The 22,491-nt window shown below is 39.2% G+C and overlaps 2 protein-coding genes across 5 annotated transcripts in view; one reads left to right on the forward strand and one right to left on the reverse strand.

The window, feature by feature from the left end:
• LOC146513924 (synaptic vesicle glycoprotein 2C-like) overlaps positions 1–20,047 on the forward strand; it is a 60,157-nt gene extending 40,110 nt beyond the window's left edge. For 3 of the 4 annotated variants that reach the window (XM_085165289.1, XM_085165288.1, XM_085165291.1), the window contains exons 9-13: positions 975–1,139; positions 2,699–2,832; positions 4,820–5,023; positions 5,179–5,338; positions 6,606–20,047. In XM_085165289.1, coding sequence (XP_085021415.1) covers positions 975–1,139; positions 2,699–2,832; positions 4,820–5,023; positions 5,179–5,338; positions 6,606–6,789 — 847 coding nt within the window. In that variant the 3' untranslated portion in view covers positions 6,790–20,047. The other variant, XM_085165292.1, reaches the window with a different exon arrangement.
• On the reverse strand, positions 12,369–14,999 carry LOC146513925 (proteinase-activated receptor 3-like). The gene is made up of 2 exons (XM_085165293.1): positions 14,865–14,999; positions 12,369–14,363 (listed from the first exon to the last, which is right to left on the reverse strand). Exons 1-2 carry the CDS (start codon positions 14,929–14,931, stop codon positions 13,297–13,299), a joined length of 1,134 nt encoding a protein of 377 aa, XP_085021419.1. The 5' UTR covers positions 14,932–14,999; the 3' UTR covers positions 12,369–13,296.
• Positions 20,048–22,491: the final 2,444 nt, after the last annotated feature.

Here is a 22,491-nt window from a genome sequence, read left to right on the forward strand (position 1 = left end):
TTTTTCCATTTGACACCCCAAGTCAAATACAATGGGGTTTTTTTTGTTTGTTTTTTTTGTTTGTTTTTTTGTTTGTTTTTTTAAAAAACAAAAACAAAACTCGTATTCAATTACACCTCATACTCTGCAAGAAAGCATCAACATCAGGGCAATGGCTTTGAACTTGTGCTCAGTTAACGCTGCACTGTCCTAATGACTTTGTGGCAATTTAGACAAAGCAGTATAATTTAAACAAAGGCAGTTTCATGTCTTTTACCTTCCACCTAACCATCTGCATATATGTACACCCAGATAAATATTTCTCAGCAGATGTTGTGCAGTAGTGTTGCATCTGACTCATGTTCTTTTAATATAGATCCTTATGGAAAGACTAAAGCAACTCAAAGAAAGATGTTAGCAAACAAAATAAAGAAAAAGACAGGAGCACTGGGAACCTGGCTGTACAGTAAAGACAGAAGCAAAGGAAAAAAAGCATATATTGAGTTGTAGGTGAGTCTGGGCACTAAGGAAGGAGAAACTAACGCGTATCGATTGGCTAGACAGCGAGATAGAGCCAGAAAGGATGTGCAGCAGGTCAGGGTGATTAAAGATTGAGATCAAAATGTGCTAGCAAGTATAAAAAAGTGTGTAAAGAAGATGGCAGAAGTACTATGAAGAGCTTATGACTGAAGAAAATGAGAAAGAGAGAGACAAGTGGAGATGGAGTAAAGATGGTGAATCAGCAAGTGTGGAGGATTAATAAGAAGAAAGTGCGGTCATCTATGACAAGGGTGCGGAGTGGAAAAGCTGTTGGTCCAGACGGGATACCTGAGAAGGTATGGAGATGAGAGAGGGCAGTGGATCTTTTAACCAGTTTGTTTAACACAATTCTGCAGAATAAGATGATGGAGAATAGAGAAAGTGACTATTACTAGAGGTTATTAAAAATGACCATATGTAACGCAATTTAATACAGAATCTTTTGCTGTGTTCAGGTACTACGGGCTGTCTGTGTGGTTCCCAGATGTCATCAAGCACCTTCAAGCTGATGAGTACGCCTCCAGAGTGAAGATTCATAACAATGAACGCATTGAAGACTTCACTTTCAATTTCACCCTGGAGAACCAGATCCACAGAAATGGGGTCTTTGTAAATGACAGGTACGCCAGGCTTGGTGCACAAACTGACTTCTATTTGAATACTTTCCAGTGATCTTCAGCTTTCTCAGACACCGATATCAAGAGTGGGAGAAATTATTAAAACTAGCTACAGTGTAACACATTGTGATCTAAACCTGTAAGCCTCTTTTAGCACAATGTTGAGTTTAAAGCTGCTTGTCCTGTTGTGGGATAGCAGTACTATTTGTCATTCCCGCAAACAACACACCACTGCAGGTAATATAAATCTTTCCTCTTTCTCGTCTGCCACCAGGAAATTAAAAAGCTTATCTCTCTTCCTTATTCTTTCTTACGGTCTCTCTTTCACCCATATACACACATCTGGTCCTCCTCCTGGTTACAATTCTCACAAACAGAGCCGAGCAAAGACACATTGATATGCTGTTTTTGTTCTTTTTGCCTTCTCACTGGAGACCAGAATGCATTTATTATAAGAGATTAAATCAAAAACAGTACCATGTACTGTGTATCGTGGTGTGAAATAGCACACATAGATAACTGACTGCTAAAGCCAGACATCCTGAAGGGAGGAGATGCGGGTGGTTTTCAAACTGTGGGACATATACCATTGGTGGCGAACAGATCCACTGCAGATGGGGTGCAGCTGACCATGGAAAAATATGGAGTGGAACTGAGCAGAATAAATATGTTTTTTGAAGAGAAAATAAACAAAAAAACAGTTTCCTGATGCTGTCATGCTGACCAGTACTTTGATAAAATTAAACTTGGATTATTTTTCCTGTTCTGAATGATAAAAAAAAATGTGGAGAACGGAGGGTGAACTGAAGTGGGAAATTCCTGGTTCTGCTGGAGGACAGGGACCTTTTTTGTTTTTGTAATTTTCCCTCTTTTAGCACCACAGTGAATCTTAAATCAAACCAATGCATCATGTGATTAAAGTGCTGGCTTTCAACTTTAATTTGAAAGCCAGCACTTTCAAGCCAGCAGTTAATGCAATACAAAAGTATTGCATTAACTGTCGAATTGTTGTAGAATTACAGCTATTTGTATCCATAGTTCCCCAGTTTGAGACACTCAAACGGAAGTGGACAGTATTATTATTATATTAGTATTAGTATTATAAAGAATATCATACATTCTGGTTTTAAGTGCTTTATCTTTTCAGTTACAGATGTCCTCAATGCCTAATTAATTCAGTAAAAAGTAAAAGGCCTTGTATCTCCAAAAATAAAAAAATATTAGTAGAAATATTTCACATTTCTGCTGAGGTTTTATATCAGGTTAAATGCAGCTATTCACTTCCATCTAGCAGCCTTTGTTACATCTAATTTTTAATATTCCATCTTAAGAAGTTTGAAATTGGACCGTTTGGTTTGCATTCAGCAATTCATCCCTGCCTTTGTTGTCTGTGCAGACACTGAAATAGTGACTCTGCATTTCACTTTCCCTGGTTTGAAGGAAGATGATCTGCCATCACCCCAATTGTCAGTAATATGTGTTGCATATCACTGTCCGTAGGTGCTTCTTTCTTGCAATAACTCCTTCCTTGTCCACTTCCTATTTTTATTTTTATTTTTTAGGTTCATCAGTATGAGGTTTAAGGCAGTCACGTTCATCGACTCATCTTTTCTCAACTGCTACTTTGAAGATGTCTCCTCAGTAGGATCCTTTTTCAGGAACTGTACCTTTGTAGACTCCTTCTTTTACAACACAGGTAAACCATGTCTGTAAAATGCACACTTATTCAGGGCACTTCTCTTCTGCCTCTCCAGAACAAAGGTACTTCCCTCCAACCCAGAAAATCCTATTAGGCTCTTGTTGCCATATACATAAGTCTCACTCAGGCTCCCCGCCTCTGTCTGGCAGTTCATTATGGATCCAAACTTCTTGCTCAGAGAAGAAAGAATGGTTCTGAGCATTTTATACCTCTGCTTTATGCTTCTAAATTACTGCTTAACCTCTGTGCCCCCTGCACAGATTGCCTCTCTGAACTAACTGTGACTTTATTTAACAACAAAAAAGTAGGCCAAGCTGTGCTTCGGAGGACTGAAAATGGCAGTTTGTAACCACATGATGACTCCTGCAGAGATACATTTTCTTATGTGATTGTTCAGTCAGACAGTTATTTAGAAATATATCTCTGTGCATGTGGATTTTTCTTTACTAAGGTGGTCTTGCTGATTACTGTTTTCTTTTTCAGAAACAAATTTAAAATTGCAGCAGCACCAAAAGTGTCAAACTGTACTGGTAATAAATCTAAGTTATGAAAGTGTAATCCAGTTATTTTAAGGCCGACAAAGAAACAAGTTGAACCAAAAGGCAAAAGCAGGAGAGGTGTTTTAAATGGTCTGAGAGAACTGGAGCTGAATCAGACCTTGAGGGAGCACATGGTAGAAAATCAGTTCCCTTCAGCACTCAGGAAAGCGCTGAATATAGCAACAGCATGGGCATGTCGGGTTTGCCAGTAATGCTCCATGAGATGTGAAATCTTTTTGCAATTGGAAATGTGTCTCTGGAGAGCAGAATTTCACGTGTTGTGTGTTTGAGAGATGCTCTTCTGCATACCTTGGATTTAACGAGTGATTATTTGAGTTACTCCCCCCTTCCTGTCACCTTGAGATCGTCTAGCCACTCTCCTCTGGCATCAACAAAGTGTTTCTGTCCAGAGAACTGCCACACAATGGATATTTTACTCAAACAGCATGAACCAGCATCGTAGTTGTTTATATTTGTGCTGTTGTCTGTCTTTTAGTCTTTAGTCCTTTATCCTGCAGAGAAGACAAACAAAGAACTCTGGTAGTACTGCAATACTTTGGCTCTCTGTAGTAATGTTAAATGGACTGTGGTGTCATTTCCTATCCTGTCCAAGCAAACCTTTTAGGCAGTCAGTATTCTAATGATGCATAGCATCATAGCCATCAAGCTAAGTGCTGTTAGCTTTTTAGAGGACTGTATGTAAAGGGTTGTTCAAACAGGAAGACGCTAACAGTTATTTAGCAACTTATAAAGACATCATGGAATGTCAGTGAAATTCAAAAATTTGCAATTAGCAAATTAGATTAGCAATGACAGGCAAATTAACTGTTAGCCACATATACCAGGCAAATCCCAAATTATAGTTTTTTCAGCTAGCAGGCAAAAACATGCTACAGTAAGGAGCTAGTTAGTTTAAACTGGCATGACTGGAGTAAGAATGGCTTTGATCAAATGTGCCAATCAATACATCTGAAGCTAACAAATAGCTAACTAATTAATGAATCGTGTCTTGTTTGTTACACTCATAATCTTCTTTTTTTTTTTTAACTTTCTTGTGTTCTTGGGTCATTTTTATGTTTACCCTTTTTGTCAGCTCCATGTTAACATTTATCTGTCTGCTTCTTCACGTCTTGCATCTGGTCTTAGGATATACATTGTTCACTTTTTTCAATTAGTTGTATTTTATGTAGTTCTGAGCCCAAGAGTCATGATCAGATTTGAGATTAAAGCTCATTCTTGTCTCGATATAACAAAGAAAACACTTTGTGTTTTTTTTGTGCTTTTGAACATACTCTTAGGTGTTGGTTTCCATGTTACAATGCATAATGTCTTGTCTGCCACCGTTCGAGTTAATAGCAAGTGGTAGTAGAAGGTGACAGTCAGATATAAACTTTTAATCCCGAGTCAACATGTAAAACCTTTCTTTTTATCTTCTACATTTACAGATATTGATGACACCAAGCTGACAAATTCAAGGGTGATCAACAGCTCTTTTCACCACAACAAGACAGGCTGTCAGATGACATTTGATGACGATTACAGTGCCTACTGGGTCTATTTTGTCAACTTCCTGGGAACATTGGCTGTGCTTCCTGGAAACATTGTCTCTGCTCTCCTCATGGACAAAATAGGACGCCTAAGCATGTTAGGTAGGATTTCCTTTCAATGTGGGATATGAATAGCAATTTTTCCCCTTGTTGTTCTAGTGTCATGTGCAGTTGGCTTTTGTGCCTGCAGTGACCTCTAGTGACGTGAATGAAGTTATTTCAAGTTTAAGGTGTAAAGCTCATGCTGTGCACTGCAGGAGGTTCCATGGTGCTATCAGGCATCAGCTGCTTCTTCCTTTGGTTTGGCACCAGCGAGTCAATGATGATCTTCATGCTCTGCCTCTACAACGGCCTCAGTATCTCCGCCTGGAACTCCCTGGATGTGGTCACCACTGAACTGTACCCAACAGACAGGAGGTGAGTGGTGCACTTACTGCATATACTAACTTAGAGTACAGGAAATAGTGTGGCTCTGTGATTTATCACTGAGCAAACCAATATGTGGGCAAAATTTTGTCTTGTCAGTTCCCCCATATGAAAGAAAGATAAAGAAGAACACGTCTTTATTATTTCTTGTTTTTCAAGACTTTTCAAGAACTAGTCTTGCAGAGGCCTAAGGCCAAGAAACATTACAACAACAAAACAAAAAATCGAGTTTTTCCTCATGCTAGGAAGTTTTGCTTTGATCTTTGAATAAAACTAAGCAGTGCTGTGCTATAGCACTGCTTCAAAGTTGGGAAGTTTTGGGAGTGATAAATAATTTCAAATTTACTTTGATAAGTAGCAACCTCAAACCTTTTATTAGTGAAACACTGAGGACATTCACAGCCAAAGTCTGACCCATTCACAGACTGTAATGTCACTTCACAGTACTGGAAGTTTTTTTTTTGTCACGACAGTGGACTGTTTAATTCTAGACACAGGTTGGAGGTGCAAATACTTTGTAATTTGTACTAAGTTGAATTTTCAGGCACCCTTATTTGAGCATTTATTTTTCTGACAACTTATCACTTGTACTCCCTACAGTTTAACATACAGTAAATACCTCTACTTTCTACTACTTAAATTTTAAAAACAGGTTCATTACTTTAGGTTGAAGATATCATAAGGGAGTTATTATTTCCCGTCACTGCAAAAACCAACTAATGTGAGCCTAAATGGAGAGCCCATACTGAAGACGAAACTTGCAAATCTACAAGATGCACCATGATGTGTGTCAGAAGTGTCTCTCAACTTTCCATCCCTTGGAATAGCCATGCTTTTCATAGAAGCCACATCAAGCTGCATAGACCATACTTAGAGGTCAAGACGTTAGACACAGCAAAGACATAGGGAAGCTGGTCAGTTTTCATTATAAAACACCCGGTGCAGAAATTGCATCAGAAACTGTGTTTCAGGGTTCATGTCAGTTTTTATTATGAACTATAGTAAAAAACATGCTAAGGTTTCTGTATTATCTACAGCTTTTTCTGGCTCTCTAATCAGGAGATTTGATTTTGTATTAGTAATCAAAAGTTCTTCTGCTGCCCTTGAGTACAGCAAGAACTGAATAGAAATTAAATTTCTGCACATTTGGGATATTTGGAGCAGCATTTTTAAGAAAACATGGTGTTTCATGTTGTTAAGAAACAAATGAGACATACTTACTGTACATGTGTAACCCTCTTCTCCTCTTTGTCTGTAGGGGCACAGGATTTGGCTTCTGTAATGCTATGTGTAAGCTGGCAGCGGTGCTGGGCAACCTGATCTTTGGCTCTCTGGTTGGCATCACCAAGGCCATTCCCATTCTGCTGGCATCATCCGTGTTGGTTGGCGGCGGGCTAGTGGGGCTCCGACTGCCAGACACACGTGCCAATGTCCTCATGTAAACCTCAGCACAGAACAGTATGTTGTTTACCAGGTATTTTCTCAGTTTACTGAATAGCAACATATTTACAGAACGTGATTTGTTAAAATATTTTTGAAATGCGCTTTGCAGTTTGTTTTTTATTTACCTTTTTTCCATAAAATATGCGGAATATGTTCACAAACTCAGATTCATGATGAGTTTTATTATTCTGTTATTTCTGAGAGAAATACCTGGTAAATTAGGATAATGAAATGCAGTTTTGCAGAGCAGTAGGTGTACAGAGGAGCTTCTTTTAGAATATCAAATGTTATGCCAGTGGCTTTTTACCAGAGCTATTGGCATTCTTGCTGGAATTTGGAGGGGAAAAAAAGCTTTTCAGAAGCAAGCTAAATTTATCAGCGGTGATTAAAGTCTTTATAACAGCAGCTCATTGTAGCTCAGCACTACAGTGGGCAGTTTCACACATGCAGCCCACAAATGCATGTGCCAAAGCTGCAAAAGGCTTGGGCTTCTAGCAACCTTCTCCTTCCGAGTTCCAATCAGTTGTATGCTGATTAAAGGAAATGTGTGACGTTTTTGTTTACATGTGCATTTGAAGCCACCAGCAGCAGCTCAGGTTTGCCAACTGTCAAGCTTTTGGCATGAGACACTTGCTTTGAGGCTCTACCTTGTGTGGCTCATGCTGGTCAATAATTTGCTTGCCCTTAGTCAGCAAAAGGACACACAGTCCAAAATAACTGAAGACCTTTCATGCACAATGACTGCACAACATTCTGAGCACAGGAGTTCAGTTTATTGCTTGCAGCTGTTTATAGGAGTCTTCCCAGTGACTTTTTGCTTAAATTTGTAAATGTTATATAGCTGAAGGATCCATATCCTTCGGCATGGAGCATCTCCAAAAGAGTTAAAGAAAAGAGTTAAAAACATTCATGAACATGACACACAAGTGATAAAGATCTGTCAGCACATTATGCTCTACTTTTTTCCAGACAGGTAATGTCACACACAGTCACAGTTTTCATGCTGTAGTTTAATTACTTGTTTAGCCTTCTCTGTTATAGCCATTAGGACATTTTTAATGTACTGTGTGTACAAGTCTCATCTGTTTTCCAAAGTTTTTATTTTTATTCGTTTATTTATTGTAGATATTGTCCACAGTTGCTTTCTGTAGCAGACATCTTTTTCATGTATCAATGAGTGACTGTAACTACGTATAGGAGCAGTTACCCTCTTGTAAAGGGTTGGGCAATTAATTTTCGAAAGGGGCTAAATTAGAAATTGGGACTGTTGCGGATGTCTGCCCAATGAGTTTATAAAGATATAAAATTAAATTGTGAACATAACTGAGTTCAGCTTATTTGTGTAAGCCTCCAAAATAGTCCCCATTTATTTATTGCCCCCTTGGGACAATTATTTGCTCATATCTCATGCTATAGTCATTACAGTAACTATGACCAGTAACAATGAAAACACTTTTAAGGGTATAAGGTACAGTTATCATTGGACATGGTTAGGATCTTCAGTGTTCATTATAAAATAATTAAATATCATAAATAAACCTAAAGCAAATTTGTGATCAACATATAGCACCAGGATGGGGAAGGAGGTATTGTTTTGAGTCAAAACTTGAAAGTTGGCAATGTTGGCTTGCTTAAAAAGAAATTATTTATTAAGTGTTTATAATTAGACAGGCTGTTTTATTATTTATTTATTAATTTCTGTCTTATTTATTGCTTTACCAATGTGCTTTTCTGTTTTTTGGGTGGTGATTTACTGTGTTTGAACTTTGCTCCTACAATTTTCACTCCATTGATAAAATAGGTTGATGATACTTAAGCCTTTTGCTGCATTTTGCAAAAATGACAAGGCCATAAAAATCAATAATGATATACATAGTAGTTTAGTCCAAACTGGCAACTTCAGCAGCTACATTTCTAAAGTGAAAAGAAGTTTACATTTTCTGCTTTTTACAGTAAGAGACTTTTTTGGGCCTGGAATCCTTTTGTCTGAATGCTTCCTCTCTGCATCTCTCATGTTGGTATTGCTTAGTTCACCATGAAGGGCTTTGCTCTTTCTTTTAATTTCATCTGCCAAAAAGAATTTATACTGTAGGAAACCTCTGTTGGTATCAAATTATGTTTTGAGTCTTTTTCCCCCTCTCTATCTGTCTCATTGTCCTGGTTTCTTCATAGTGTCACTTGGTCTGTCTTGTCACTCTGTTCCTGCCTTGCTGCTGCTCCGTCTGAAACTCAAAGGCCTTTCTCAGATGTTGTGCCTCTCTTACCGTCAAGCCCACCTCTCCTTCCAAACCTTGCTGGAAGCTTTGCTGCTCTATCTTGCTTTTTTCATTCCTATCTCTTGATACTGCAGTGAACACACCTGTGTGTGTGTATTTCTCTCTCTCTCTGTATGTACAGCTGTGATCAGAAGGTTGCATACACTCGTCATGGCCACGAATATCATGGTGAATTTGGGCTTTTAATGATTTCTTTGAATGGTTCTTTTTTCAGGGTGGAATGATTGTACCGCACATATCTTCATTTACTTTAAAAATAAGAATTGGCTACACGAGGTGAATTTATTTTATTGTCAAATCCACACAGATTTATATACACCCCTGAAATTGGTTAAATGACTGTTAACAATTTGTATCTCAATCAAACACTTTAGTAACCATCAACAAGCTTCTGGCATAATTCTAGTTGGACATTTGACCACTGTTCTTAGCAGAAGTGTCAGGGTTCATCTAAACTGGTTAGTTGGGAAGACCATTTCAGAAGAATAGTGTTAGCAAGCTTATACTGTTCCAAAACCAGATTTGATGTGTGTTTGGGGTCATTATGTTGTTGGAACACGTAGTTGTGCCCCAGTTTTAACCACCTAGATATTGATCTCAGCTGCAGTTGAAGAATTTTGAGGTAATCTCTATTTTTTATTATTTCATCCACTGCACACTCTATCAGTACACTGGCAGTAAAACCACCCCTGAGGATTATGATGCCACCACCATGCTTGCCATTTGGTACAGTGTTCTTGGGTTTGAAAGCCTTGTGTTTACTGCTCCAAACATACATCTTGTCATTGTGGCAAAACAGCTCAGTCTTTGTCTCATCTGACCATAAAACTTTCAAGCTTGAAGGTGTCAGTTTTGGTTCAGGGGTTTTCTTTCTTGGTCCACAACCTCTCAGGCCATGGTGATATAAAACTGGCTTCAATGTGGACAGTGATGCAAGTGTTCCAGCAGTTTTGGGTTGATTTCAGACTTCCTGCACATTCTAACTTATTTCTTAACCACAGAAGCTTGTTCGTGGCTAATAAAGGCCTCTAGTCGGGGTATAACTTGCTAAAAAAACGTTTAACCAAATATCCAAAACAAATTCAAACTTGTGCACACAATTTTTGTGTTTTAAAGGCCTAAAGAATTGTATGCTGTACAATTATTACATCCTGGTAAAACAAAGACAGTTCAGAGAACTCATTAAAGGCCCAACAGATGACACTGATGCCTGTGATGACTATATAGAACTTTTTGACTACGACTGTAAGTTTATTGCATGTATATCTAGACTAACATATGTGGACAGATATTTTTTTCTATTTTTTTTCTTAAACCAAGGAACTGAGGTTTTTACATTTTGATTTATATCATGAATTGAAACTAAAAGCCATGTGTAAAAGGCCAAGTCACTCAAATTCTAAAAAAAACCCAAGAAAACAAAACAAAAAAAACAAAAAAAATGGTAAGATTGCAAATTCAATTTGTTTCTGATGCTCACTTATTTAAGATTTTAAAGGCTCATAAGCCTTTGCAGCCTTGCACTATCATGCTGGCTAAGCTAGCATGTGCGTTTCCTGTGCTAGCATAAATATTTTGTAGTGCAGTGCAGACAAGTGCAGTCAAGGGTGGTGTCTTTTGGAGGTGAATGTCATAAAAGACAAAAATAACCATCTAGCTAATTAAAGATATGGAGAAAAATAAATGAACTGCTTTATTAAGTAGGAGATATCCTCTGGGGAACATGAACAATGAGATATTTCAGTCTGGACCAAAGAAGTCACTTTGATCCAAAGTGGACCAACTTTGGGCCTAACTTTGGTTCTCCTCTGGTCATCCCAAAATCAAGCACTGGGGGGAGTCAACAGTAAAGTTTATCCTGAAATGCTAGTTATTTTTGAATAATCCATGGAAGTCTGATTCAACAGTATTTCTTTCCTAATTTGCAAAGGAAACACATGTTATATATTTGGAAATATTTACAAATCACACTTTTCAGCACTTTGAGCACCACAAACAAAACTACAGTGACCTCAGAGAGGGATATCTAATAAAAAATAAAAAAAAGGTTATTTGTAGAACATTATTTTTTGTGACTTATATGCTTGAACAACCTCCTGCTTCAGTGCTAATGAGTCGATGTTAACACACATTAGGTCATTTGTAAAACATAAACTTGTAGTTTGTTCTGCATTAGTTCCATCATACAAAAAATCATTGGAATTTCCTAATTTTTGTCAGCTTTGGTGATACTGTTATTGAATGTTATATTATGTTTCTCACATATATCTTAGTTTTGGTGGTAAAGGACCTATTATTGACGAATTATTTCCTTTTTCTACCAATATAAATGGACTGCAGCTGTTTCAAGATATGAATCTGCTTTCCTGTGTTTGATGCTTTATCTCTGTCTGTCCTCGGCCTTGCCTTGTGGCTTCTCCTTCGCTCTTCCACTTGTGCTGAACAAACTTGTTATACTGTACATCACAGTTTCCAGACTGAAATCCTGCATGTTTGTTAAGTCCCTCTGTTTTGTGTGCTATATGCCATTTTGGTGTCTTTGCTGTTCCTCTGTGGAGGTTAACAGATGTGATTCCCGGGTTAAAGGTGAATGTATCATTCTCGTGTGTTGTCAGGTTTGTTGTGGACAGGTGTTCCTTAAACTGAATTGTTCTTCTGCGTCATTGTGAAGGGGCATGCTAGTGATGAGATGACTGTATTTACTACAAACTGACCTCCAGCAGGGGTTGTCAGATCTGTTTTTCGGGTGATTTCCAGTTAGATTAGTCATTATTGTCACTGGAGCAGGAATTAAAGTGCCACCATTGAGACTTTCAGATTTGAAAAGCTCTGCTGTCAAACTACATGTGCAGGTGTGTGTGTAAAGATAAAAATCTGACCTTGACATGATTTATTTTGATAAGGCTGATAAAAAGCTCTAGTGAATGCAGTGTAAAGGTGGATTCCTCTGGTATCTACATATTGAATAAAGAGTTTCATTTGAGCAGCTGTTGAACTTTCATTTTTACCAGCAGATGGTGCCATTCATACTAAATTTACCAAAACATGCAACTCTCTCTGCCTGCCCTTATTCAAAGACACAGTCAAAGAATCTTTAATAAAGAATAAAGATTAATCTCAGTAAACTGTCTCATCATTAATGTCAATTACAGCCAGAAGTGAGTCATAGACAAAATTTTAACATAGTGCTTTGTTTTTTTACTACCCCAGTGTGACGTGACGCACAGTAGACTTTTCTACTCCTCAGTGTCAATTTACTCTACATTCTGTCAAAGGCTGGTTAGGAAATACCAAGTCAGTGGTAGAGAGCAGAGAGAAGTAGAGTAGTTTAATAACTGATGATATCTTTGAAAAGTTCACAGGAAAGCCGGAGATACAGAAATGTATAGAATATAGTTATATACTACTGTAAAAGTTCAAAAAGGTTATGAAATCTTTTTTTAAGTATAGATGTATAGTATTCTTACTTGACACATTTATTAATTATATTTATTATTTAATTTAAAAAATAATATACATCCTTTCATCTTCTATGTACATCCATATACTATATACATATACAAATTGACATAAAAACACACAGCTATGTTTTAGCTAAAGCCCATCATGACATTAACTTCCAGTTCAAATCTTCAGGGTAGTTACACAACAGAGAATAGTAGGGAAATTACTGTGAACACTGTAGAGAGAAAAATGAAATTCAGGGAACATGAACATATGTAGATGCATTTTACAGATTACAGTAGCTTTACTAAAATACTATTATAATAGCAACCACATGGCAGACACTAAAACCCATATTTTATGTATCATTGCACTGCATTTTTTCAAATAACTTGTGAATTACAGTAAGCATAAAATGACCCTACATGCTGTAAATCTTGCTGCCACTACTGTCATTAAACAGGAAAATGTATTATGTATGTATACATTAGTTTTCTTTTTTCTTTTACACTTTCAAGTTTCTTATTGTTTTCTAGTTTTTAAATATATGAGGTACGTTTTGTGTGTGGGTGTCACAAAAACAGAACCTTTATAATAAAACAACAATTATGACTCATAGAATAAGGTTAATACAACAATGATGAAATCCATTTATAGTTTTAAATGAAAAATATGTGCTTTTGATCTCTCTTTGGATTCCTGCCAAGGAGAAAATTTCCCTCATCATCATCCACAAAAATAAGAAATATGATCACTTACTTTTTAACACTGTTAAACAGGTTTCTATTAGAAAGATATGCTCAGCGTCTTGCCTTTGAAAGACATGAAGTAAAGCCTGGAGCTTGCAGATTTGGACATGAGAAGAAAAAGGAAAGGATCCAGACAGGCATGGACACAGCACAAACACACTGCCACATTAAAGTACATATACAGGGTTTCGGTTCCATTCACAAACAGTTGGACGTAATGGACAAAGTGTAGGACTCCAGAGGGGACAAAGCACACCAGAAAGATACTAAACACTAGTGAGCTGGCCTTGATGTACATTCCCCAGTCAAAGTGTGATCTTGTTAACTCGTTGATGATTCGGGCAAAACACGCAATTGTAACCACTAGCGGAACCATAAGAAATAAGATGATAAGAATCAGGTGATAGTAGAGCAGAAACATGTGAGAGCTGTGATCCAGGGGCAACACATCATGGCAGGTTGTGCGGTTGAGCTGAGGGAGCCAGTAGCTCTGCTGAACGATGAGCTCTGGGATGATGGCGACACCAAACACCCCCCACAGAGCCAGGCTCACCCAGGCAGCACACATTCTCTTGGGCATACTTTTGTACAAGAACGGGTACACCACAGCCAGGTAGCGCTTGATGCTGATGCAAGCCAGCGTCATGGCCGAGCAGTAGAGATTGCCGTAGAAACATGCCGTAACAACTCGACAAGCAGTCTCTCCGAGAACCCAGTGGTTTCCATGGAAATGGTAGTGAGCCTTAAAGAAGAGGGAGAGGAGGAGGAAGAGGTCGGAGACAGCCAGGCTGCAGTAGAGGATGGCAGAAGACACCTTTCGGATTTTAGTCACTAGCAAACACAAGATACTGACATTGGCTGGAATCCCAACTGTAACCACCAACATGTAAATAATGGGAATGACTCGGGTGCTCAGAGAACCTCCGAGGTACCGCACTGTGCTGTTGTTGAGCAAGTTCAGAGCTGGAGGGGAATAATTTAGAAAGGAAGCCTGAGTCCCATTTACACAGGGCTGATTGTTAATGACTGGGGCCCCTTTAAATGTTCTGGGCATGGGAAAAACAACCTCAGAGCTGTTTTTCTGCTCCCTCCGTGTCTTTTGTCCTGCAAAAAAAAACAAAAAACAAAAAAAATAAAATAAATGAAAATTACTGCAGTTCATTCAAAATGTAAATGATTTTCAAATATATTTGTACCAACATAGATTTCAAATGTACTGGTTCAAAGTATCTATACAATGTGCTAGGTATTTAGATATTTAGTTTCATCTGTAGCCAAATGCTCTCAAAACACTTTCATCTAACTTAAATTCCACGAACAAATAATGATTAGGAAACTCAGAAAACACACAAAAAATTCCTCTCACTGAAATAGCTAGACAATATGATGTCAAGATATTGAAATATTATCTATTCAAAGTATATATATGTATAATAAACAATTCAGGGTCATGAATCTGCTTCAAATCCTGTTTCAGCCAGTTTTTACCAAACAGTCATTCTACCCACCAACCCTCAGCAACACCGCCAGATGTTTTAGATTATCTCTCAAGTCCATGAAACTGTTACTTAAAGCTGTTGTTGAATTTTGACAAGCTTTTCCTACCTTTTTTCTGCTGTGTACTGCTTATACAGAGGACAAAAACAAAGAAAAACAGGAGTAGTTTCCCCATATTTTTCTTCTTGTTGATCGGCTCCCAGCTTAAGAGTCACTAGCAAGCCTCTTCTTTGTTTGTTATCACTGCTTTTCCCTGTCACCCCAGTCTGCTTCTCTCGGTTAGCTCTGTGGGAGGAACTTGAAAGCCGACCCTTGCAAGAAAAAAAAAAATCACACGTTCACCCAACCAGAATCAGAATACTTCATTGATCCCTGGGGGAAATTATTTAAAACAAAATATCTTTGCTTTCGTTTTGAATATGAAGGACAATGGTTTTCACTTCCCTACTCTGTCTTGTCTGAAAACTATTTTATTGTTGCTGTATCTTTGCCAAAACAAATACTGACCCACTTTTTACCTGATATCTCAGTACTTTACAATGTAGCTTGCCATCGCCAGTGTGTGAATGTGTGCGTGAATGGGTGAATGACTGAATGTAGTGTGAAGCGCTTTGGGGTCCTTAGGGACTAGAAAAGCATTATACAAATGCAGGCCATTTACCATTTTTACCATTTACTCAGAACTTTCTACGCAGTTTTTCCCGTGTGTATTGTGTATCATTTTCACTGTCTTAAATAGAAATGTTCAAATATACATTTTCACACAGTTCTCCTAGTGCTGCATTCATTCCAGTTAAGTTATATGATGCCTAAGTTTGGCGCTATGAAGAGAGGTAACACACAGAAAAAGGAAAAACTGATGAGGCAAGGAAATGCCTGTGTGAAGACGATAAGCCTGCCTCAACACAAGCAGCTTTGTCTTCCCTTCCGTTTCTGCAGCTATTTGTGTACAGGTACGCTTACTAAAAACATCACTCATTTTGGTTCAGAAACCTTTCAGAAGGTTTCTGTTACTGCAGTTTAAGTTCTGTGTTTTTGACATGTTATTTACATTTCACTTTTACATTTACAGGAAACTTAATATGCTTGAACGTGACCAGGGTTAAACAGATCAGGACACATGCTGGTCGAAGGATCATTGGAGTATTTTCTCTGCTTTTATCAAAGAATATTTTATTATTGTAGACATCCAGCTGATCACAGATGTGACCCGGGCCTTGTTTTCAGCGTACATTTTTATCAGAGGGAAGAAGTAACATCAGTATCAGGGTCTGTTGTGCCCCAGCAATGACCTCAACTTCCTGTTATGACGTCAAACTCCAAATGTCACAGATGACTCAAACCGAGACAACCAAATGTTCTCCACTGTAGTCAACTTAATGGAAACTTTAGAATGTTCTTTCCAACCTTGAGGAGGACTAACAGGTTATGTTTAATCTATGTTTCAGTGAAAGTCAGAGACCATCCTGCACTAATTACATTTCTTTTCATTTTTTTCCTCTTCTCCTGTCCGGCAGTATGTCAATCAGAATTGTTATCTGAAGGCCAAAAAAGGCCCAACAGATTTCCTTTCCCAAGTGGACCATTACGATATTTTGCATAATGTTCCACTTGATAGTCATAATTTATTAGAATTTTATTAGGATCTTTTATTTTGAATTATTATAGTTACAGCAGACAACACTAGGGGATGGGAAAAAGGAAGAAAGAGAAGTTGGGAAGGTATTTAACAGAAGGAGAGGGAGAGAAAAATAGAGGAGAAGAAGAGGGATAGAGACAGAAAGGGAGACAAGGGACAAAACCTATTCTGCTTCAACACCTACCGCAGCAGAGAAATCACAGAAACAACCAACATATGCATAAATAATAGTAAAGAATAAATAATAACTGTTACTGAAAAGCACACAGTACTAATAACACAAAATATTTTTAGAAGCAGCAGCCGACCAACATAGTGTCTGTCTGTGACCCTCGATGTCTACATGCTGTTTTAAAATTGAGAAGTGGGCACCAGCACCAGTGGTGATGGTGCCCACAGACCTGCTTGTGGACACCATGCCCACCCCCAAGGACCTAAATGCATGTGTCATGAGTGTCTAAGTTATGGAATAAAATTGAGGCACAGGTGGCTGTGAGGGGACAGAGGAGGAATACTTCCTCAAGTCATTACAAGTCATTTGCGACCAGTTAAATATCACCCATTTAGTCTACCACGAACAGTGGCAGAGGCAGAAATCACTTTTTTTATAGTCATAGTAAGCATGATCCCCCTCCTTCTTTTCTTAAAAGTGGTGCGAGTGGTATGTCTAAAGTAACTGCATCTTTCCTGTGTCGTCCCATTGTGTTACTTTCTGTTTCTATTTTCTAATGACAAAAGGTTTAAGTTTAAAACTTCCAGAAAAGAACTAACAAAGAACTTATAAACTTCATGTATTCGCGCCAAATCATAACAGCAGCCCCTTGAAGGCTCAAATAATGAAGAGAATGGTAAACATGAAGCTACACAATACATGCCCACCTTATTGTATTGGGCTGTTAAAAGGAATAATTTCAAAGACTAATAACTTGATTAACCAATTATTTAAAGTCCTTTAGATTTGTTATAAAAATGCTGTTGTGTATTAGTATGACTTGATTTTAAGTCACTTTGTTCATACAAACCCTCAGACTACTCATTTTTTAAGTAAAACGGATATGACAACATCAGAATTTATGCGGATTTATATGATTTGTTTGTGGTCAAACAAATCATGGTAATATCTATAAAATGCCATTATAAATAAACTTAAATTTTAGACATACTAAAGTATTGCAGTAGATTTAAAGAATACATTTGGTGAATGATAAATAAAAACAAAATGTAGCCACCAGGGGGCATTGGTTACAATGCAGCTTACTGAAATTAAGTATAAAAAATAAATTACTTGTGCTGTTGTTTCTATGTAGAGGGGTTCTGTTCTGTAACAAGGAATAAATGACATAATAATAAACAGATAAATATTTTCTGTATAAACCTGCAATGTAACATCTATTTGGACATGATTTTATTTTTCTGACTGCTTATTTCTCAAACATAACGCCAGAAATTAATACTTAAAATAAACATACTATATATATGTACTAACATATAGAAAGTGCTTGCTATATGTCTACACAGTAAACCAACAATAAAGTCACAAAGTATTCACCAAACGATGCAACTCATATGAGCTTGTTCAAACCTCAGCACACAAAGTAGTAAACTGTCCGATGACGCAAGTATAAACAACAGTGACCACGTGGAAAGTTGCACCAAACTATGCTATCACAAAAACAGTATGAATTTATTTACTGATTGTCTGCACGCACACATTCTGGACAAAATATATGAACCCCCCCCCCCAACTAACACTTTAGCTCTACAGTCTTTCCACCATGATCCCTTTCCACTAGTAGTCTCCTCGTGCCAGCAGGGAGCACTCTGATTGGCTTTCGCTTGATAGTACATTCAGTCTGTGACAATTCAATTTCAATTCAATTTTATTTATATAGCGCCAAATCACAACAAAAGTCGCTTCAAGGCGCTTCATGATACAGAGAAAAACCCAACAATCATATGACCCCCTATGAGCAAGCAGTTTCGCGACAGTGGGAAGGAAAAACTCCCTTTTAACAGGAAGAAACCTCCAGCAGAACCAGGCTCAGGGAGGGGCGGCCATCTGCTGCGACCGGTTGGGGTGAGAGAAGGAAGCCAGGATAAAAGACATGCTGTGGAAGACAGACAGAGATTAATAACAGATATGATTCAATGTAGAGAGGTCTATTAACACATAGTGAGTGAGAAAGGTGACTGGAAAGGAAAAACTCAATGCATCATGGGAATCCCTGGCAGCCTACGTCTATTGCAGCATAACTAAGGGAGGATTCAGGGTCACCTGGTCCAGCCCTAACTATATGCTTTAGCAAAAAGAAAAGTTTTAAGCCTAATCTTAAAAGTAGAGATAGTGTCTGTCTCCCGATTCCAAACTGGAAGCTGGTTCCACAGAAGAGGGGCCTGAAAACTGAAGGCTCTCCCTCCCATTCTACTTTTAAATACTCTAGGAACAACAAGTAAGCCAGCAGTGCGAGAGCGAAGTGCTCTAATGGGGTGATATGGTACTACAAGGTCATTAAGATAAGATGTGGCCTGATTATTTAAGACCTTGTATGTGGGGAGCAGGATTTTGGAAGAACGCAGTCAAATGGAAGAACGCAGTCAGGAGGCTATCCTTCTTCACATGAAGGGATTGCTCTCTCCTTTAATCTCAGACCCCGCTGTCGTAAAACTCCTCACCTGTCAATTAATATGTGCATTCATCTTTTACATTATTGCCGACTTGTGGCCACAATTGACTATTGCTGTTGAAAGCTGCGCTTATTTCATCTCATAACAAAGTGCAGTCTTCTCTTTCTCTGAGGGCATGTCCGTGTCCTGTTAACAAAGACGGAAGCTGGGCTAACTGAGAGACCAGCTCAGCTTTCACAGTTATGGCATTAGTTATTAGCAATTAATTAAATGAGCTTTAGTGATTTAGCATCATGACAATTTCTTGCTAACCACCTCGGTCGACATTTGTGATGCAGAGAAGATGGAGTTTGAATTTTTTTTTTAATAATAATAATAATAATAATAATAATATAATCATGTCTAGTCTAATAAAACAGGCAAGTTGATCAGGTGCAGGCTCACAGCACTTTCATATTACCAAATATGGAAATTACTTAATAATATAAGTAATTCTAGATAATATAATATAATATAATATTACGGTTTCATTATTAATAATATAATATTACCTAATAATAATAAGCTTACCTGAGCTGTTTTGCAGCTTTAATTTTCATTTTTCATTCATATATTTATTGTCCCCATGCATGTTGACAGTAAACCATGTAATACCCAGCCTTTTAATTGATTTTTCTATTAATATTTTAATACACTTTTTGAAAATTCAAGGACTGTTTTTCTGATTTTTTTATATGTACATTGTCCTCACAGGACACCCACAACAAAGGTGTGATTTCTAGAATATAATACTGTTGGTTAAACAACAATTTATTTGTAACATCAGCATCCTAAGAGCTGGGAATAGCATTTCTGTACATTTCTGTACTACGACCCAGGTACACCACAGTCAGGATTACTGACCTGCTTCTAGATTAGGCTTGTGTTTTCAACTTGGTCATCATTTAATCATTTAATCTTTTCCTCTCCAGGGTTAGTTTAAAGGTGTAGAGCTGCTCCTTTTCAGCTGTTATACTTGTTATATATATATATATATATATATATATATATATATATATATATATATATATATATATATATATATATATTCCTGCCTGGGGCGTCTGTATCCAGTAAGGGTCCTAAGGCTAGACCCCCTATGCTAAGCGAGCCTACCGCAGATATGAGCGAGACAGATAAATATGAAGGCATGCCGGCTCGGACGTCGCCCGGATCAACAAGGTCCGCGTCAGGTGTTGAGGAACCAGGGCACCCTGACGAGAAGTGGGCTACTGGAACAAGAAGGCATCGGTGGGCAAGAGACGAAAACAGGGCGTTGTTGGAATGCTACTACGCAAGTAACCCCGGCGGAAGGGGCTACATGAATAGGATGAGGGACCTATGGATTCTTCGATACCCAACATACACAATGACGGCGAAACAACTAGTAGCTCAGTGTTCCAACATTCGAAAGAAGGGACTGCTTTCACAGCTAGAGATTGACGAGGTACAACATAAATGCTACGGCAAGGAGGAGTCAGGACGCCAGGTCAGGGGGGAGATATCATCACCCCCACCCGAGATTGGGTACATAGCCCCAAGTGCGACAGGAGAAGGATCGTTGAGTGCGAGAGGAACTGACCTGAAATATAGGATCATGGCCAAGCTTGAAACCTGGATCCCCCGAAGCCGGTTACCAAGATTACGTGAAGTACCCTCAGAAGGTCTGCTAGAGGATGTTAATGCAGCACTACGGACAATACCTACAACCACGATTACCGACACTAACAAGCTGATCTACAATACGGCAGCAGTGATCAGTGAGATGCTTGGCTACAAGTTGAACAGCCACAAGGGGCAGTACCCTCCATGGAGAAGGAGGCTAGAGGGCAAGATCAAAGTAGCACGGAGGGAGGTTAGCCAACTAACGGAGTTGCAGAAAGGTGCGACAAAGAAGGTGCATAAGAAATACAGCAAGCTGTCCATACCTGAGGCCTTGGAAACTGCCAAGCAAAGACTCACAGCCTTGGCCAGCCGCTTGAGGAGGTATACCAGAGAAATAGAAGGCAGGAGAATAAACCAGCTGTTCTCCACAGAACCAGCAAAGGTGTACTCTCAGTGGCAAGGGAACAATAATAAGAGAACAGCACCACCAAGGCTGGAGATGGAGCAATACTGGAAGAGCATATGGGAGAAGGACGCAACCCATAACGGCAATGCTCAGTGGCTAGTCGATCTGAGGGCAGACCATAGCGACCTCCCTGAACAGGGTCCAGTAACCATCACAGTGGCAGATATCCAAGAAAGGGTCTCCAGTATGAAGAGTTGGACAGCACCAGGGCCCGACATGGTTCACGCCTACTGGCTAAAGAAGCTGACTGCACTCCACGAGCGTCTGGCAGCACAAATGAACCAGCTGCTAGTTAACGAGGGACACCCGGAATGGCTAACCGAAGGTCGGACGGTCCTGATCCCCAAGGACCCCAAGAAGGGACCAGTCCCCTCCAACTACCGACCAATAACCTGCCTCAGTACTACATGGAAGCTCCTGTCAGACATCATATCGACTAAGATGAACAGGCACATGGGTCAATACATGAGCGGGACACAGAAAGGAATTGGCAAGAATACCAGAGGCGCAAAACACCAGCTACTGGTAGACAGAACAGTCAGCCGAGACTGCAAGACCAGACTGCCTGGATTGATTACAAGAAGGCCTATGACTCAATGCCCCACAGCTGGATACTGGAATGCCTAGAATGGCACAAGATCAATGGGACCCTAAGAGCCTTCATCAGGAACTCAATGGGGATATGGCGTACAACACTAGAGGCCAACTCCAAGTCACCATCAAGTGCGGGATCTACCAAGGAGATGCTCTGTCCCTACTGCTGTTCTGCATAGGCTTGAACCCCCTCAGTGAGATCATTGACAAGACTGGCTACGGATACCGACTACGGAACGGAGCAGTTGTCAGCCACCTCCTGTACATGGATGACATCAAGCTGTATGCCAAGAGTGAACGAGACATCGATTCACTGATCCACACTACCAGGCTATACAGCAATGACATCGGAATGTCATTCGGGCTGGAGAAGTGTAGTCGGATGGTAACAAAGAGAGGGAAGGTAGTCAGAACTGAGGGGATTGAACTACCAGAAGGCAACATTGCAGACATAAAGGACAGTTACAAGTACCTGGGGATCCCGCAGGCGAATGGGAACCATGAAGAGGCCGCTAGGAAAGCTGCAACCATCAAGTACCTGCAGAGGGTCAGGCAAGTCCTGAGGAGTCAGTTGAACGGTAAGAACAAGATCCGGGCCATCAACACGTACGCCCTGCCCGTGATCAGGTACCCTGCTGGGGTAGTAGGCTGGCCAAAGGAGGAGATAGAAGCCACTGACATAAAGACAAGAAAGCTCCTTACCATGCATGGAGGGTTTCACCCCAAGTCCAGCACCCTGAGGCTGTACGCTAAGCGGAAGGAAGGGG

The sequence above is a fragment of the Neolamprologus multifasciatus genome, chromosome 7 (genome assembly GCF_963576455.1).
Source record: "Neolamprologus multifasciatus chromosome 7, fNeoMul1.2, whole genome shotgun sequence".
NCBI lineage: Eukaryota > Metazoa > Chordata > Actinopteri > Cichliformes > Cichlidae > Neolamprologus > Neolamprologus multifasciatus.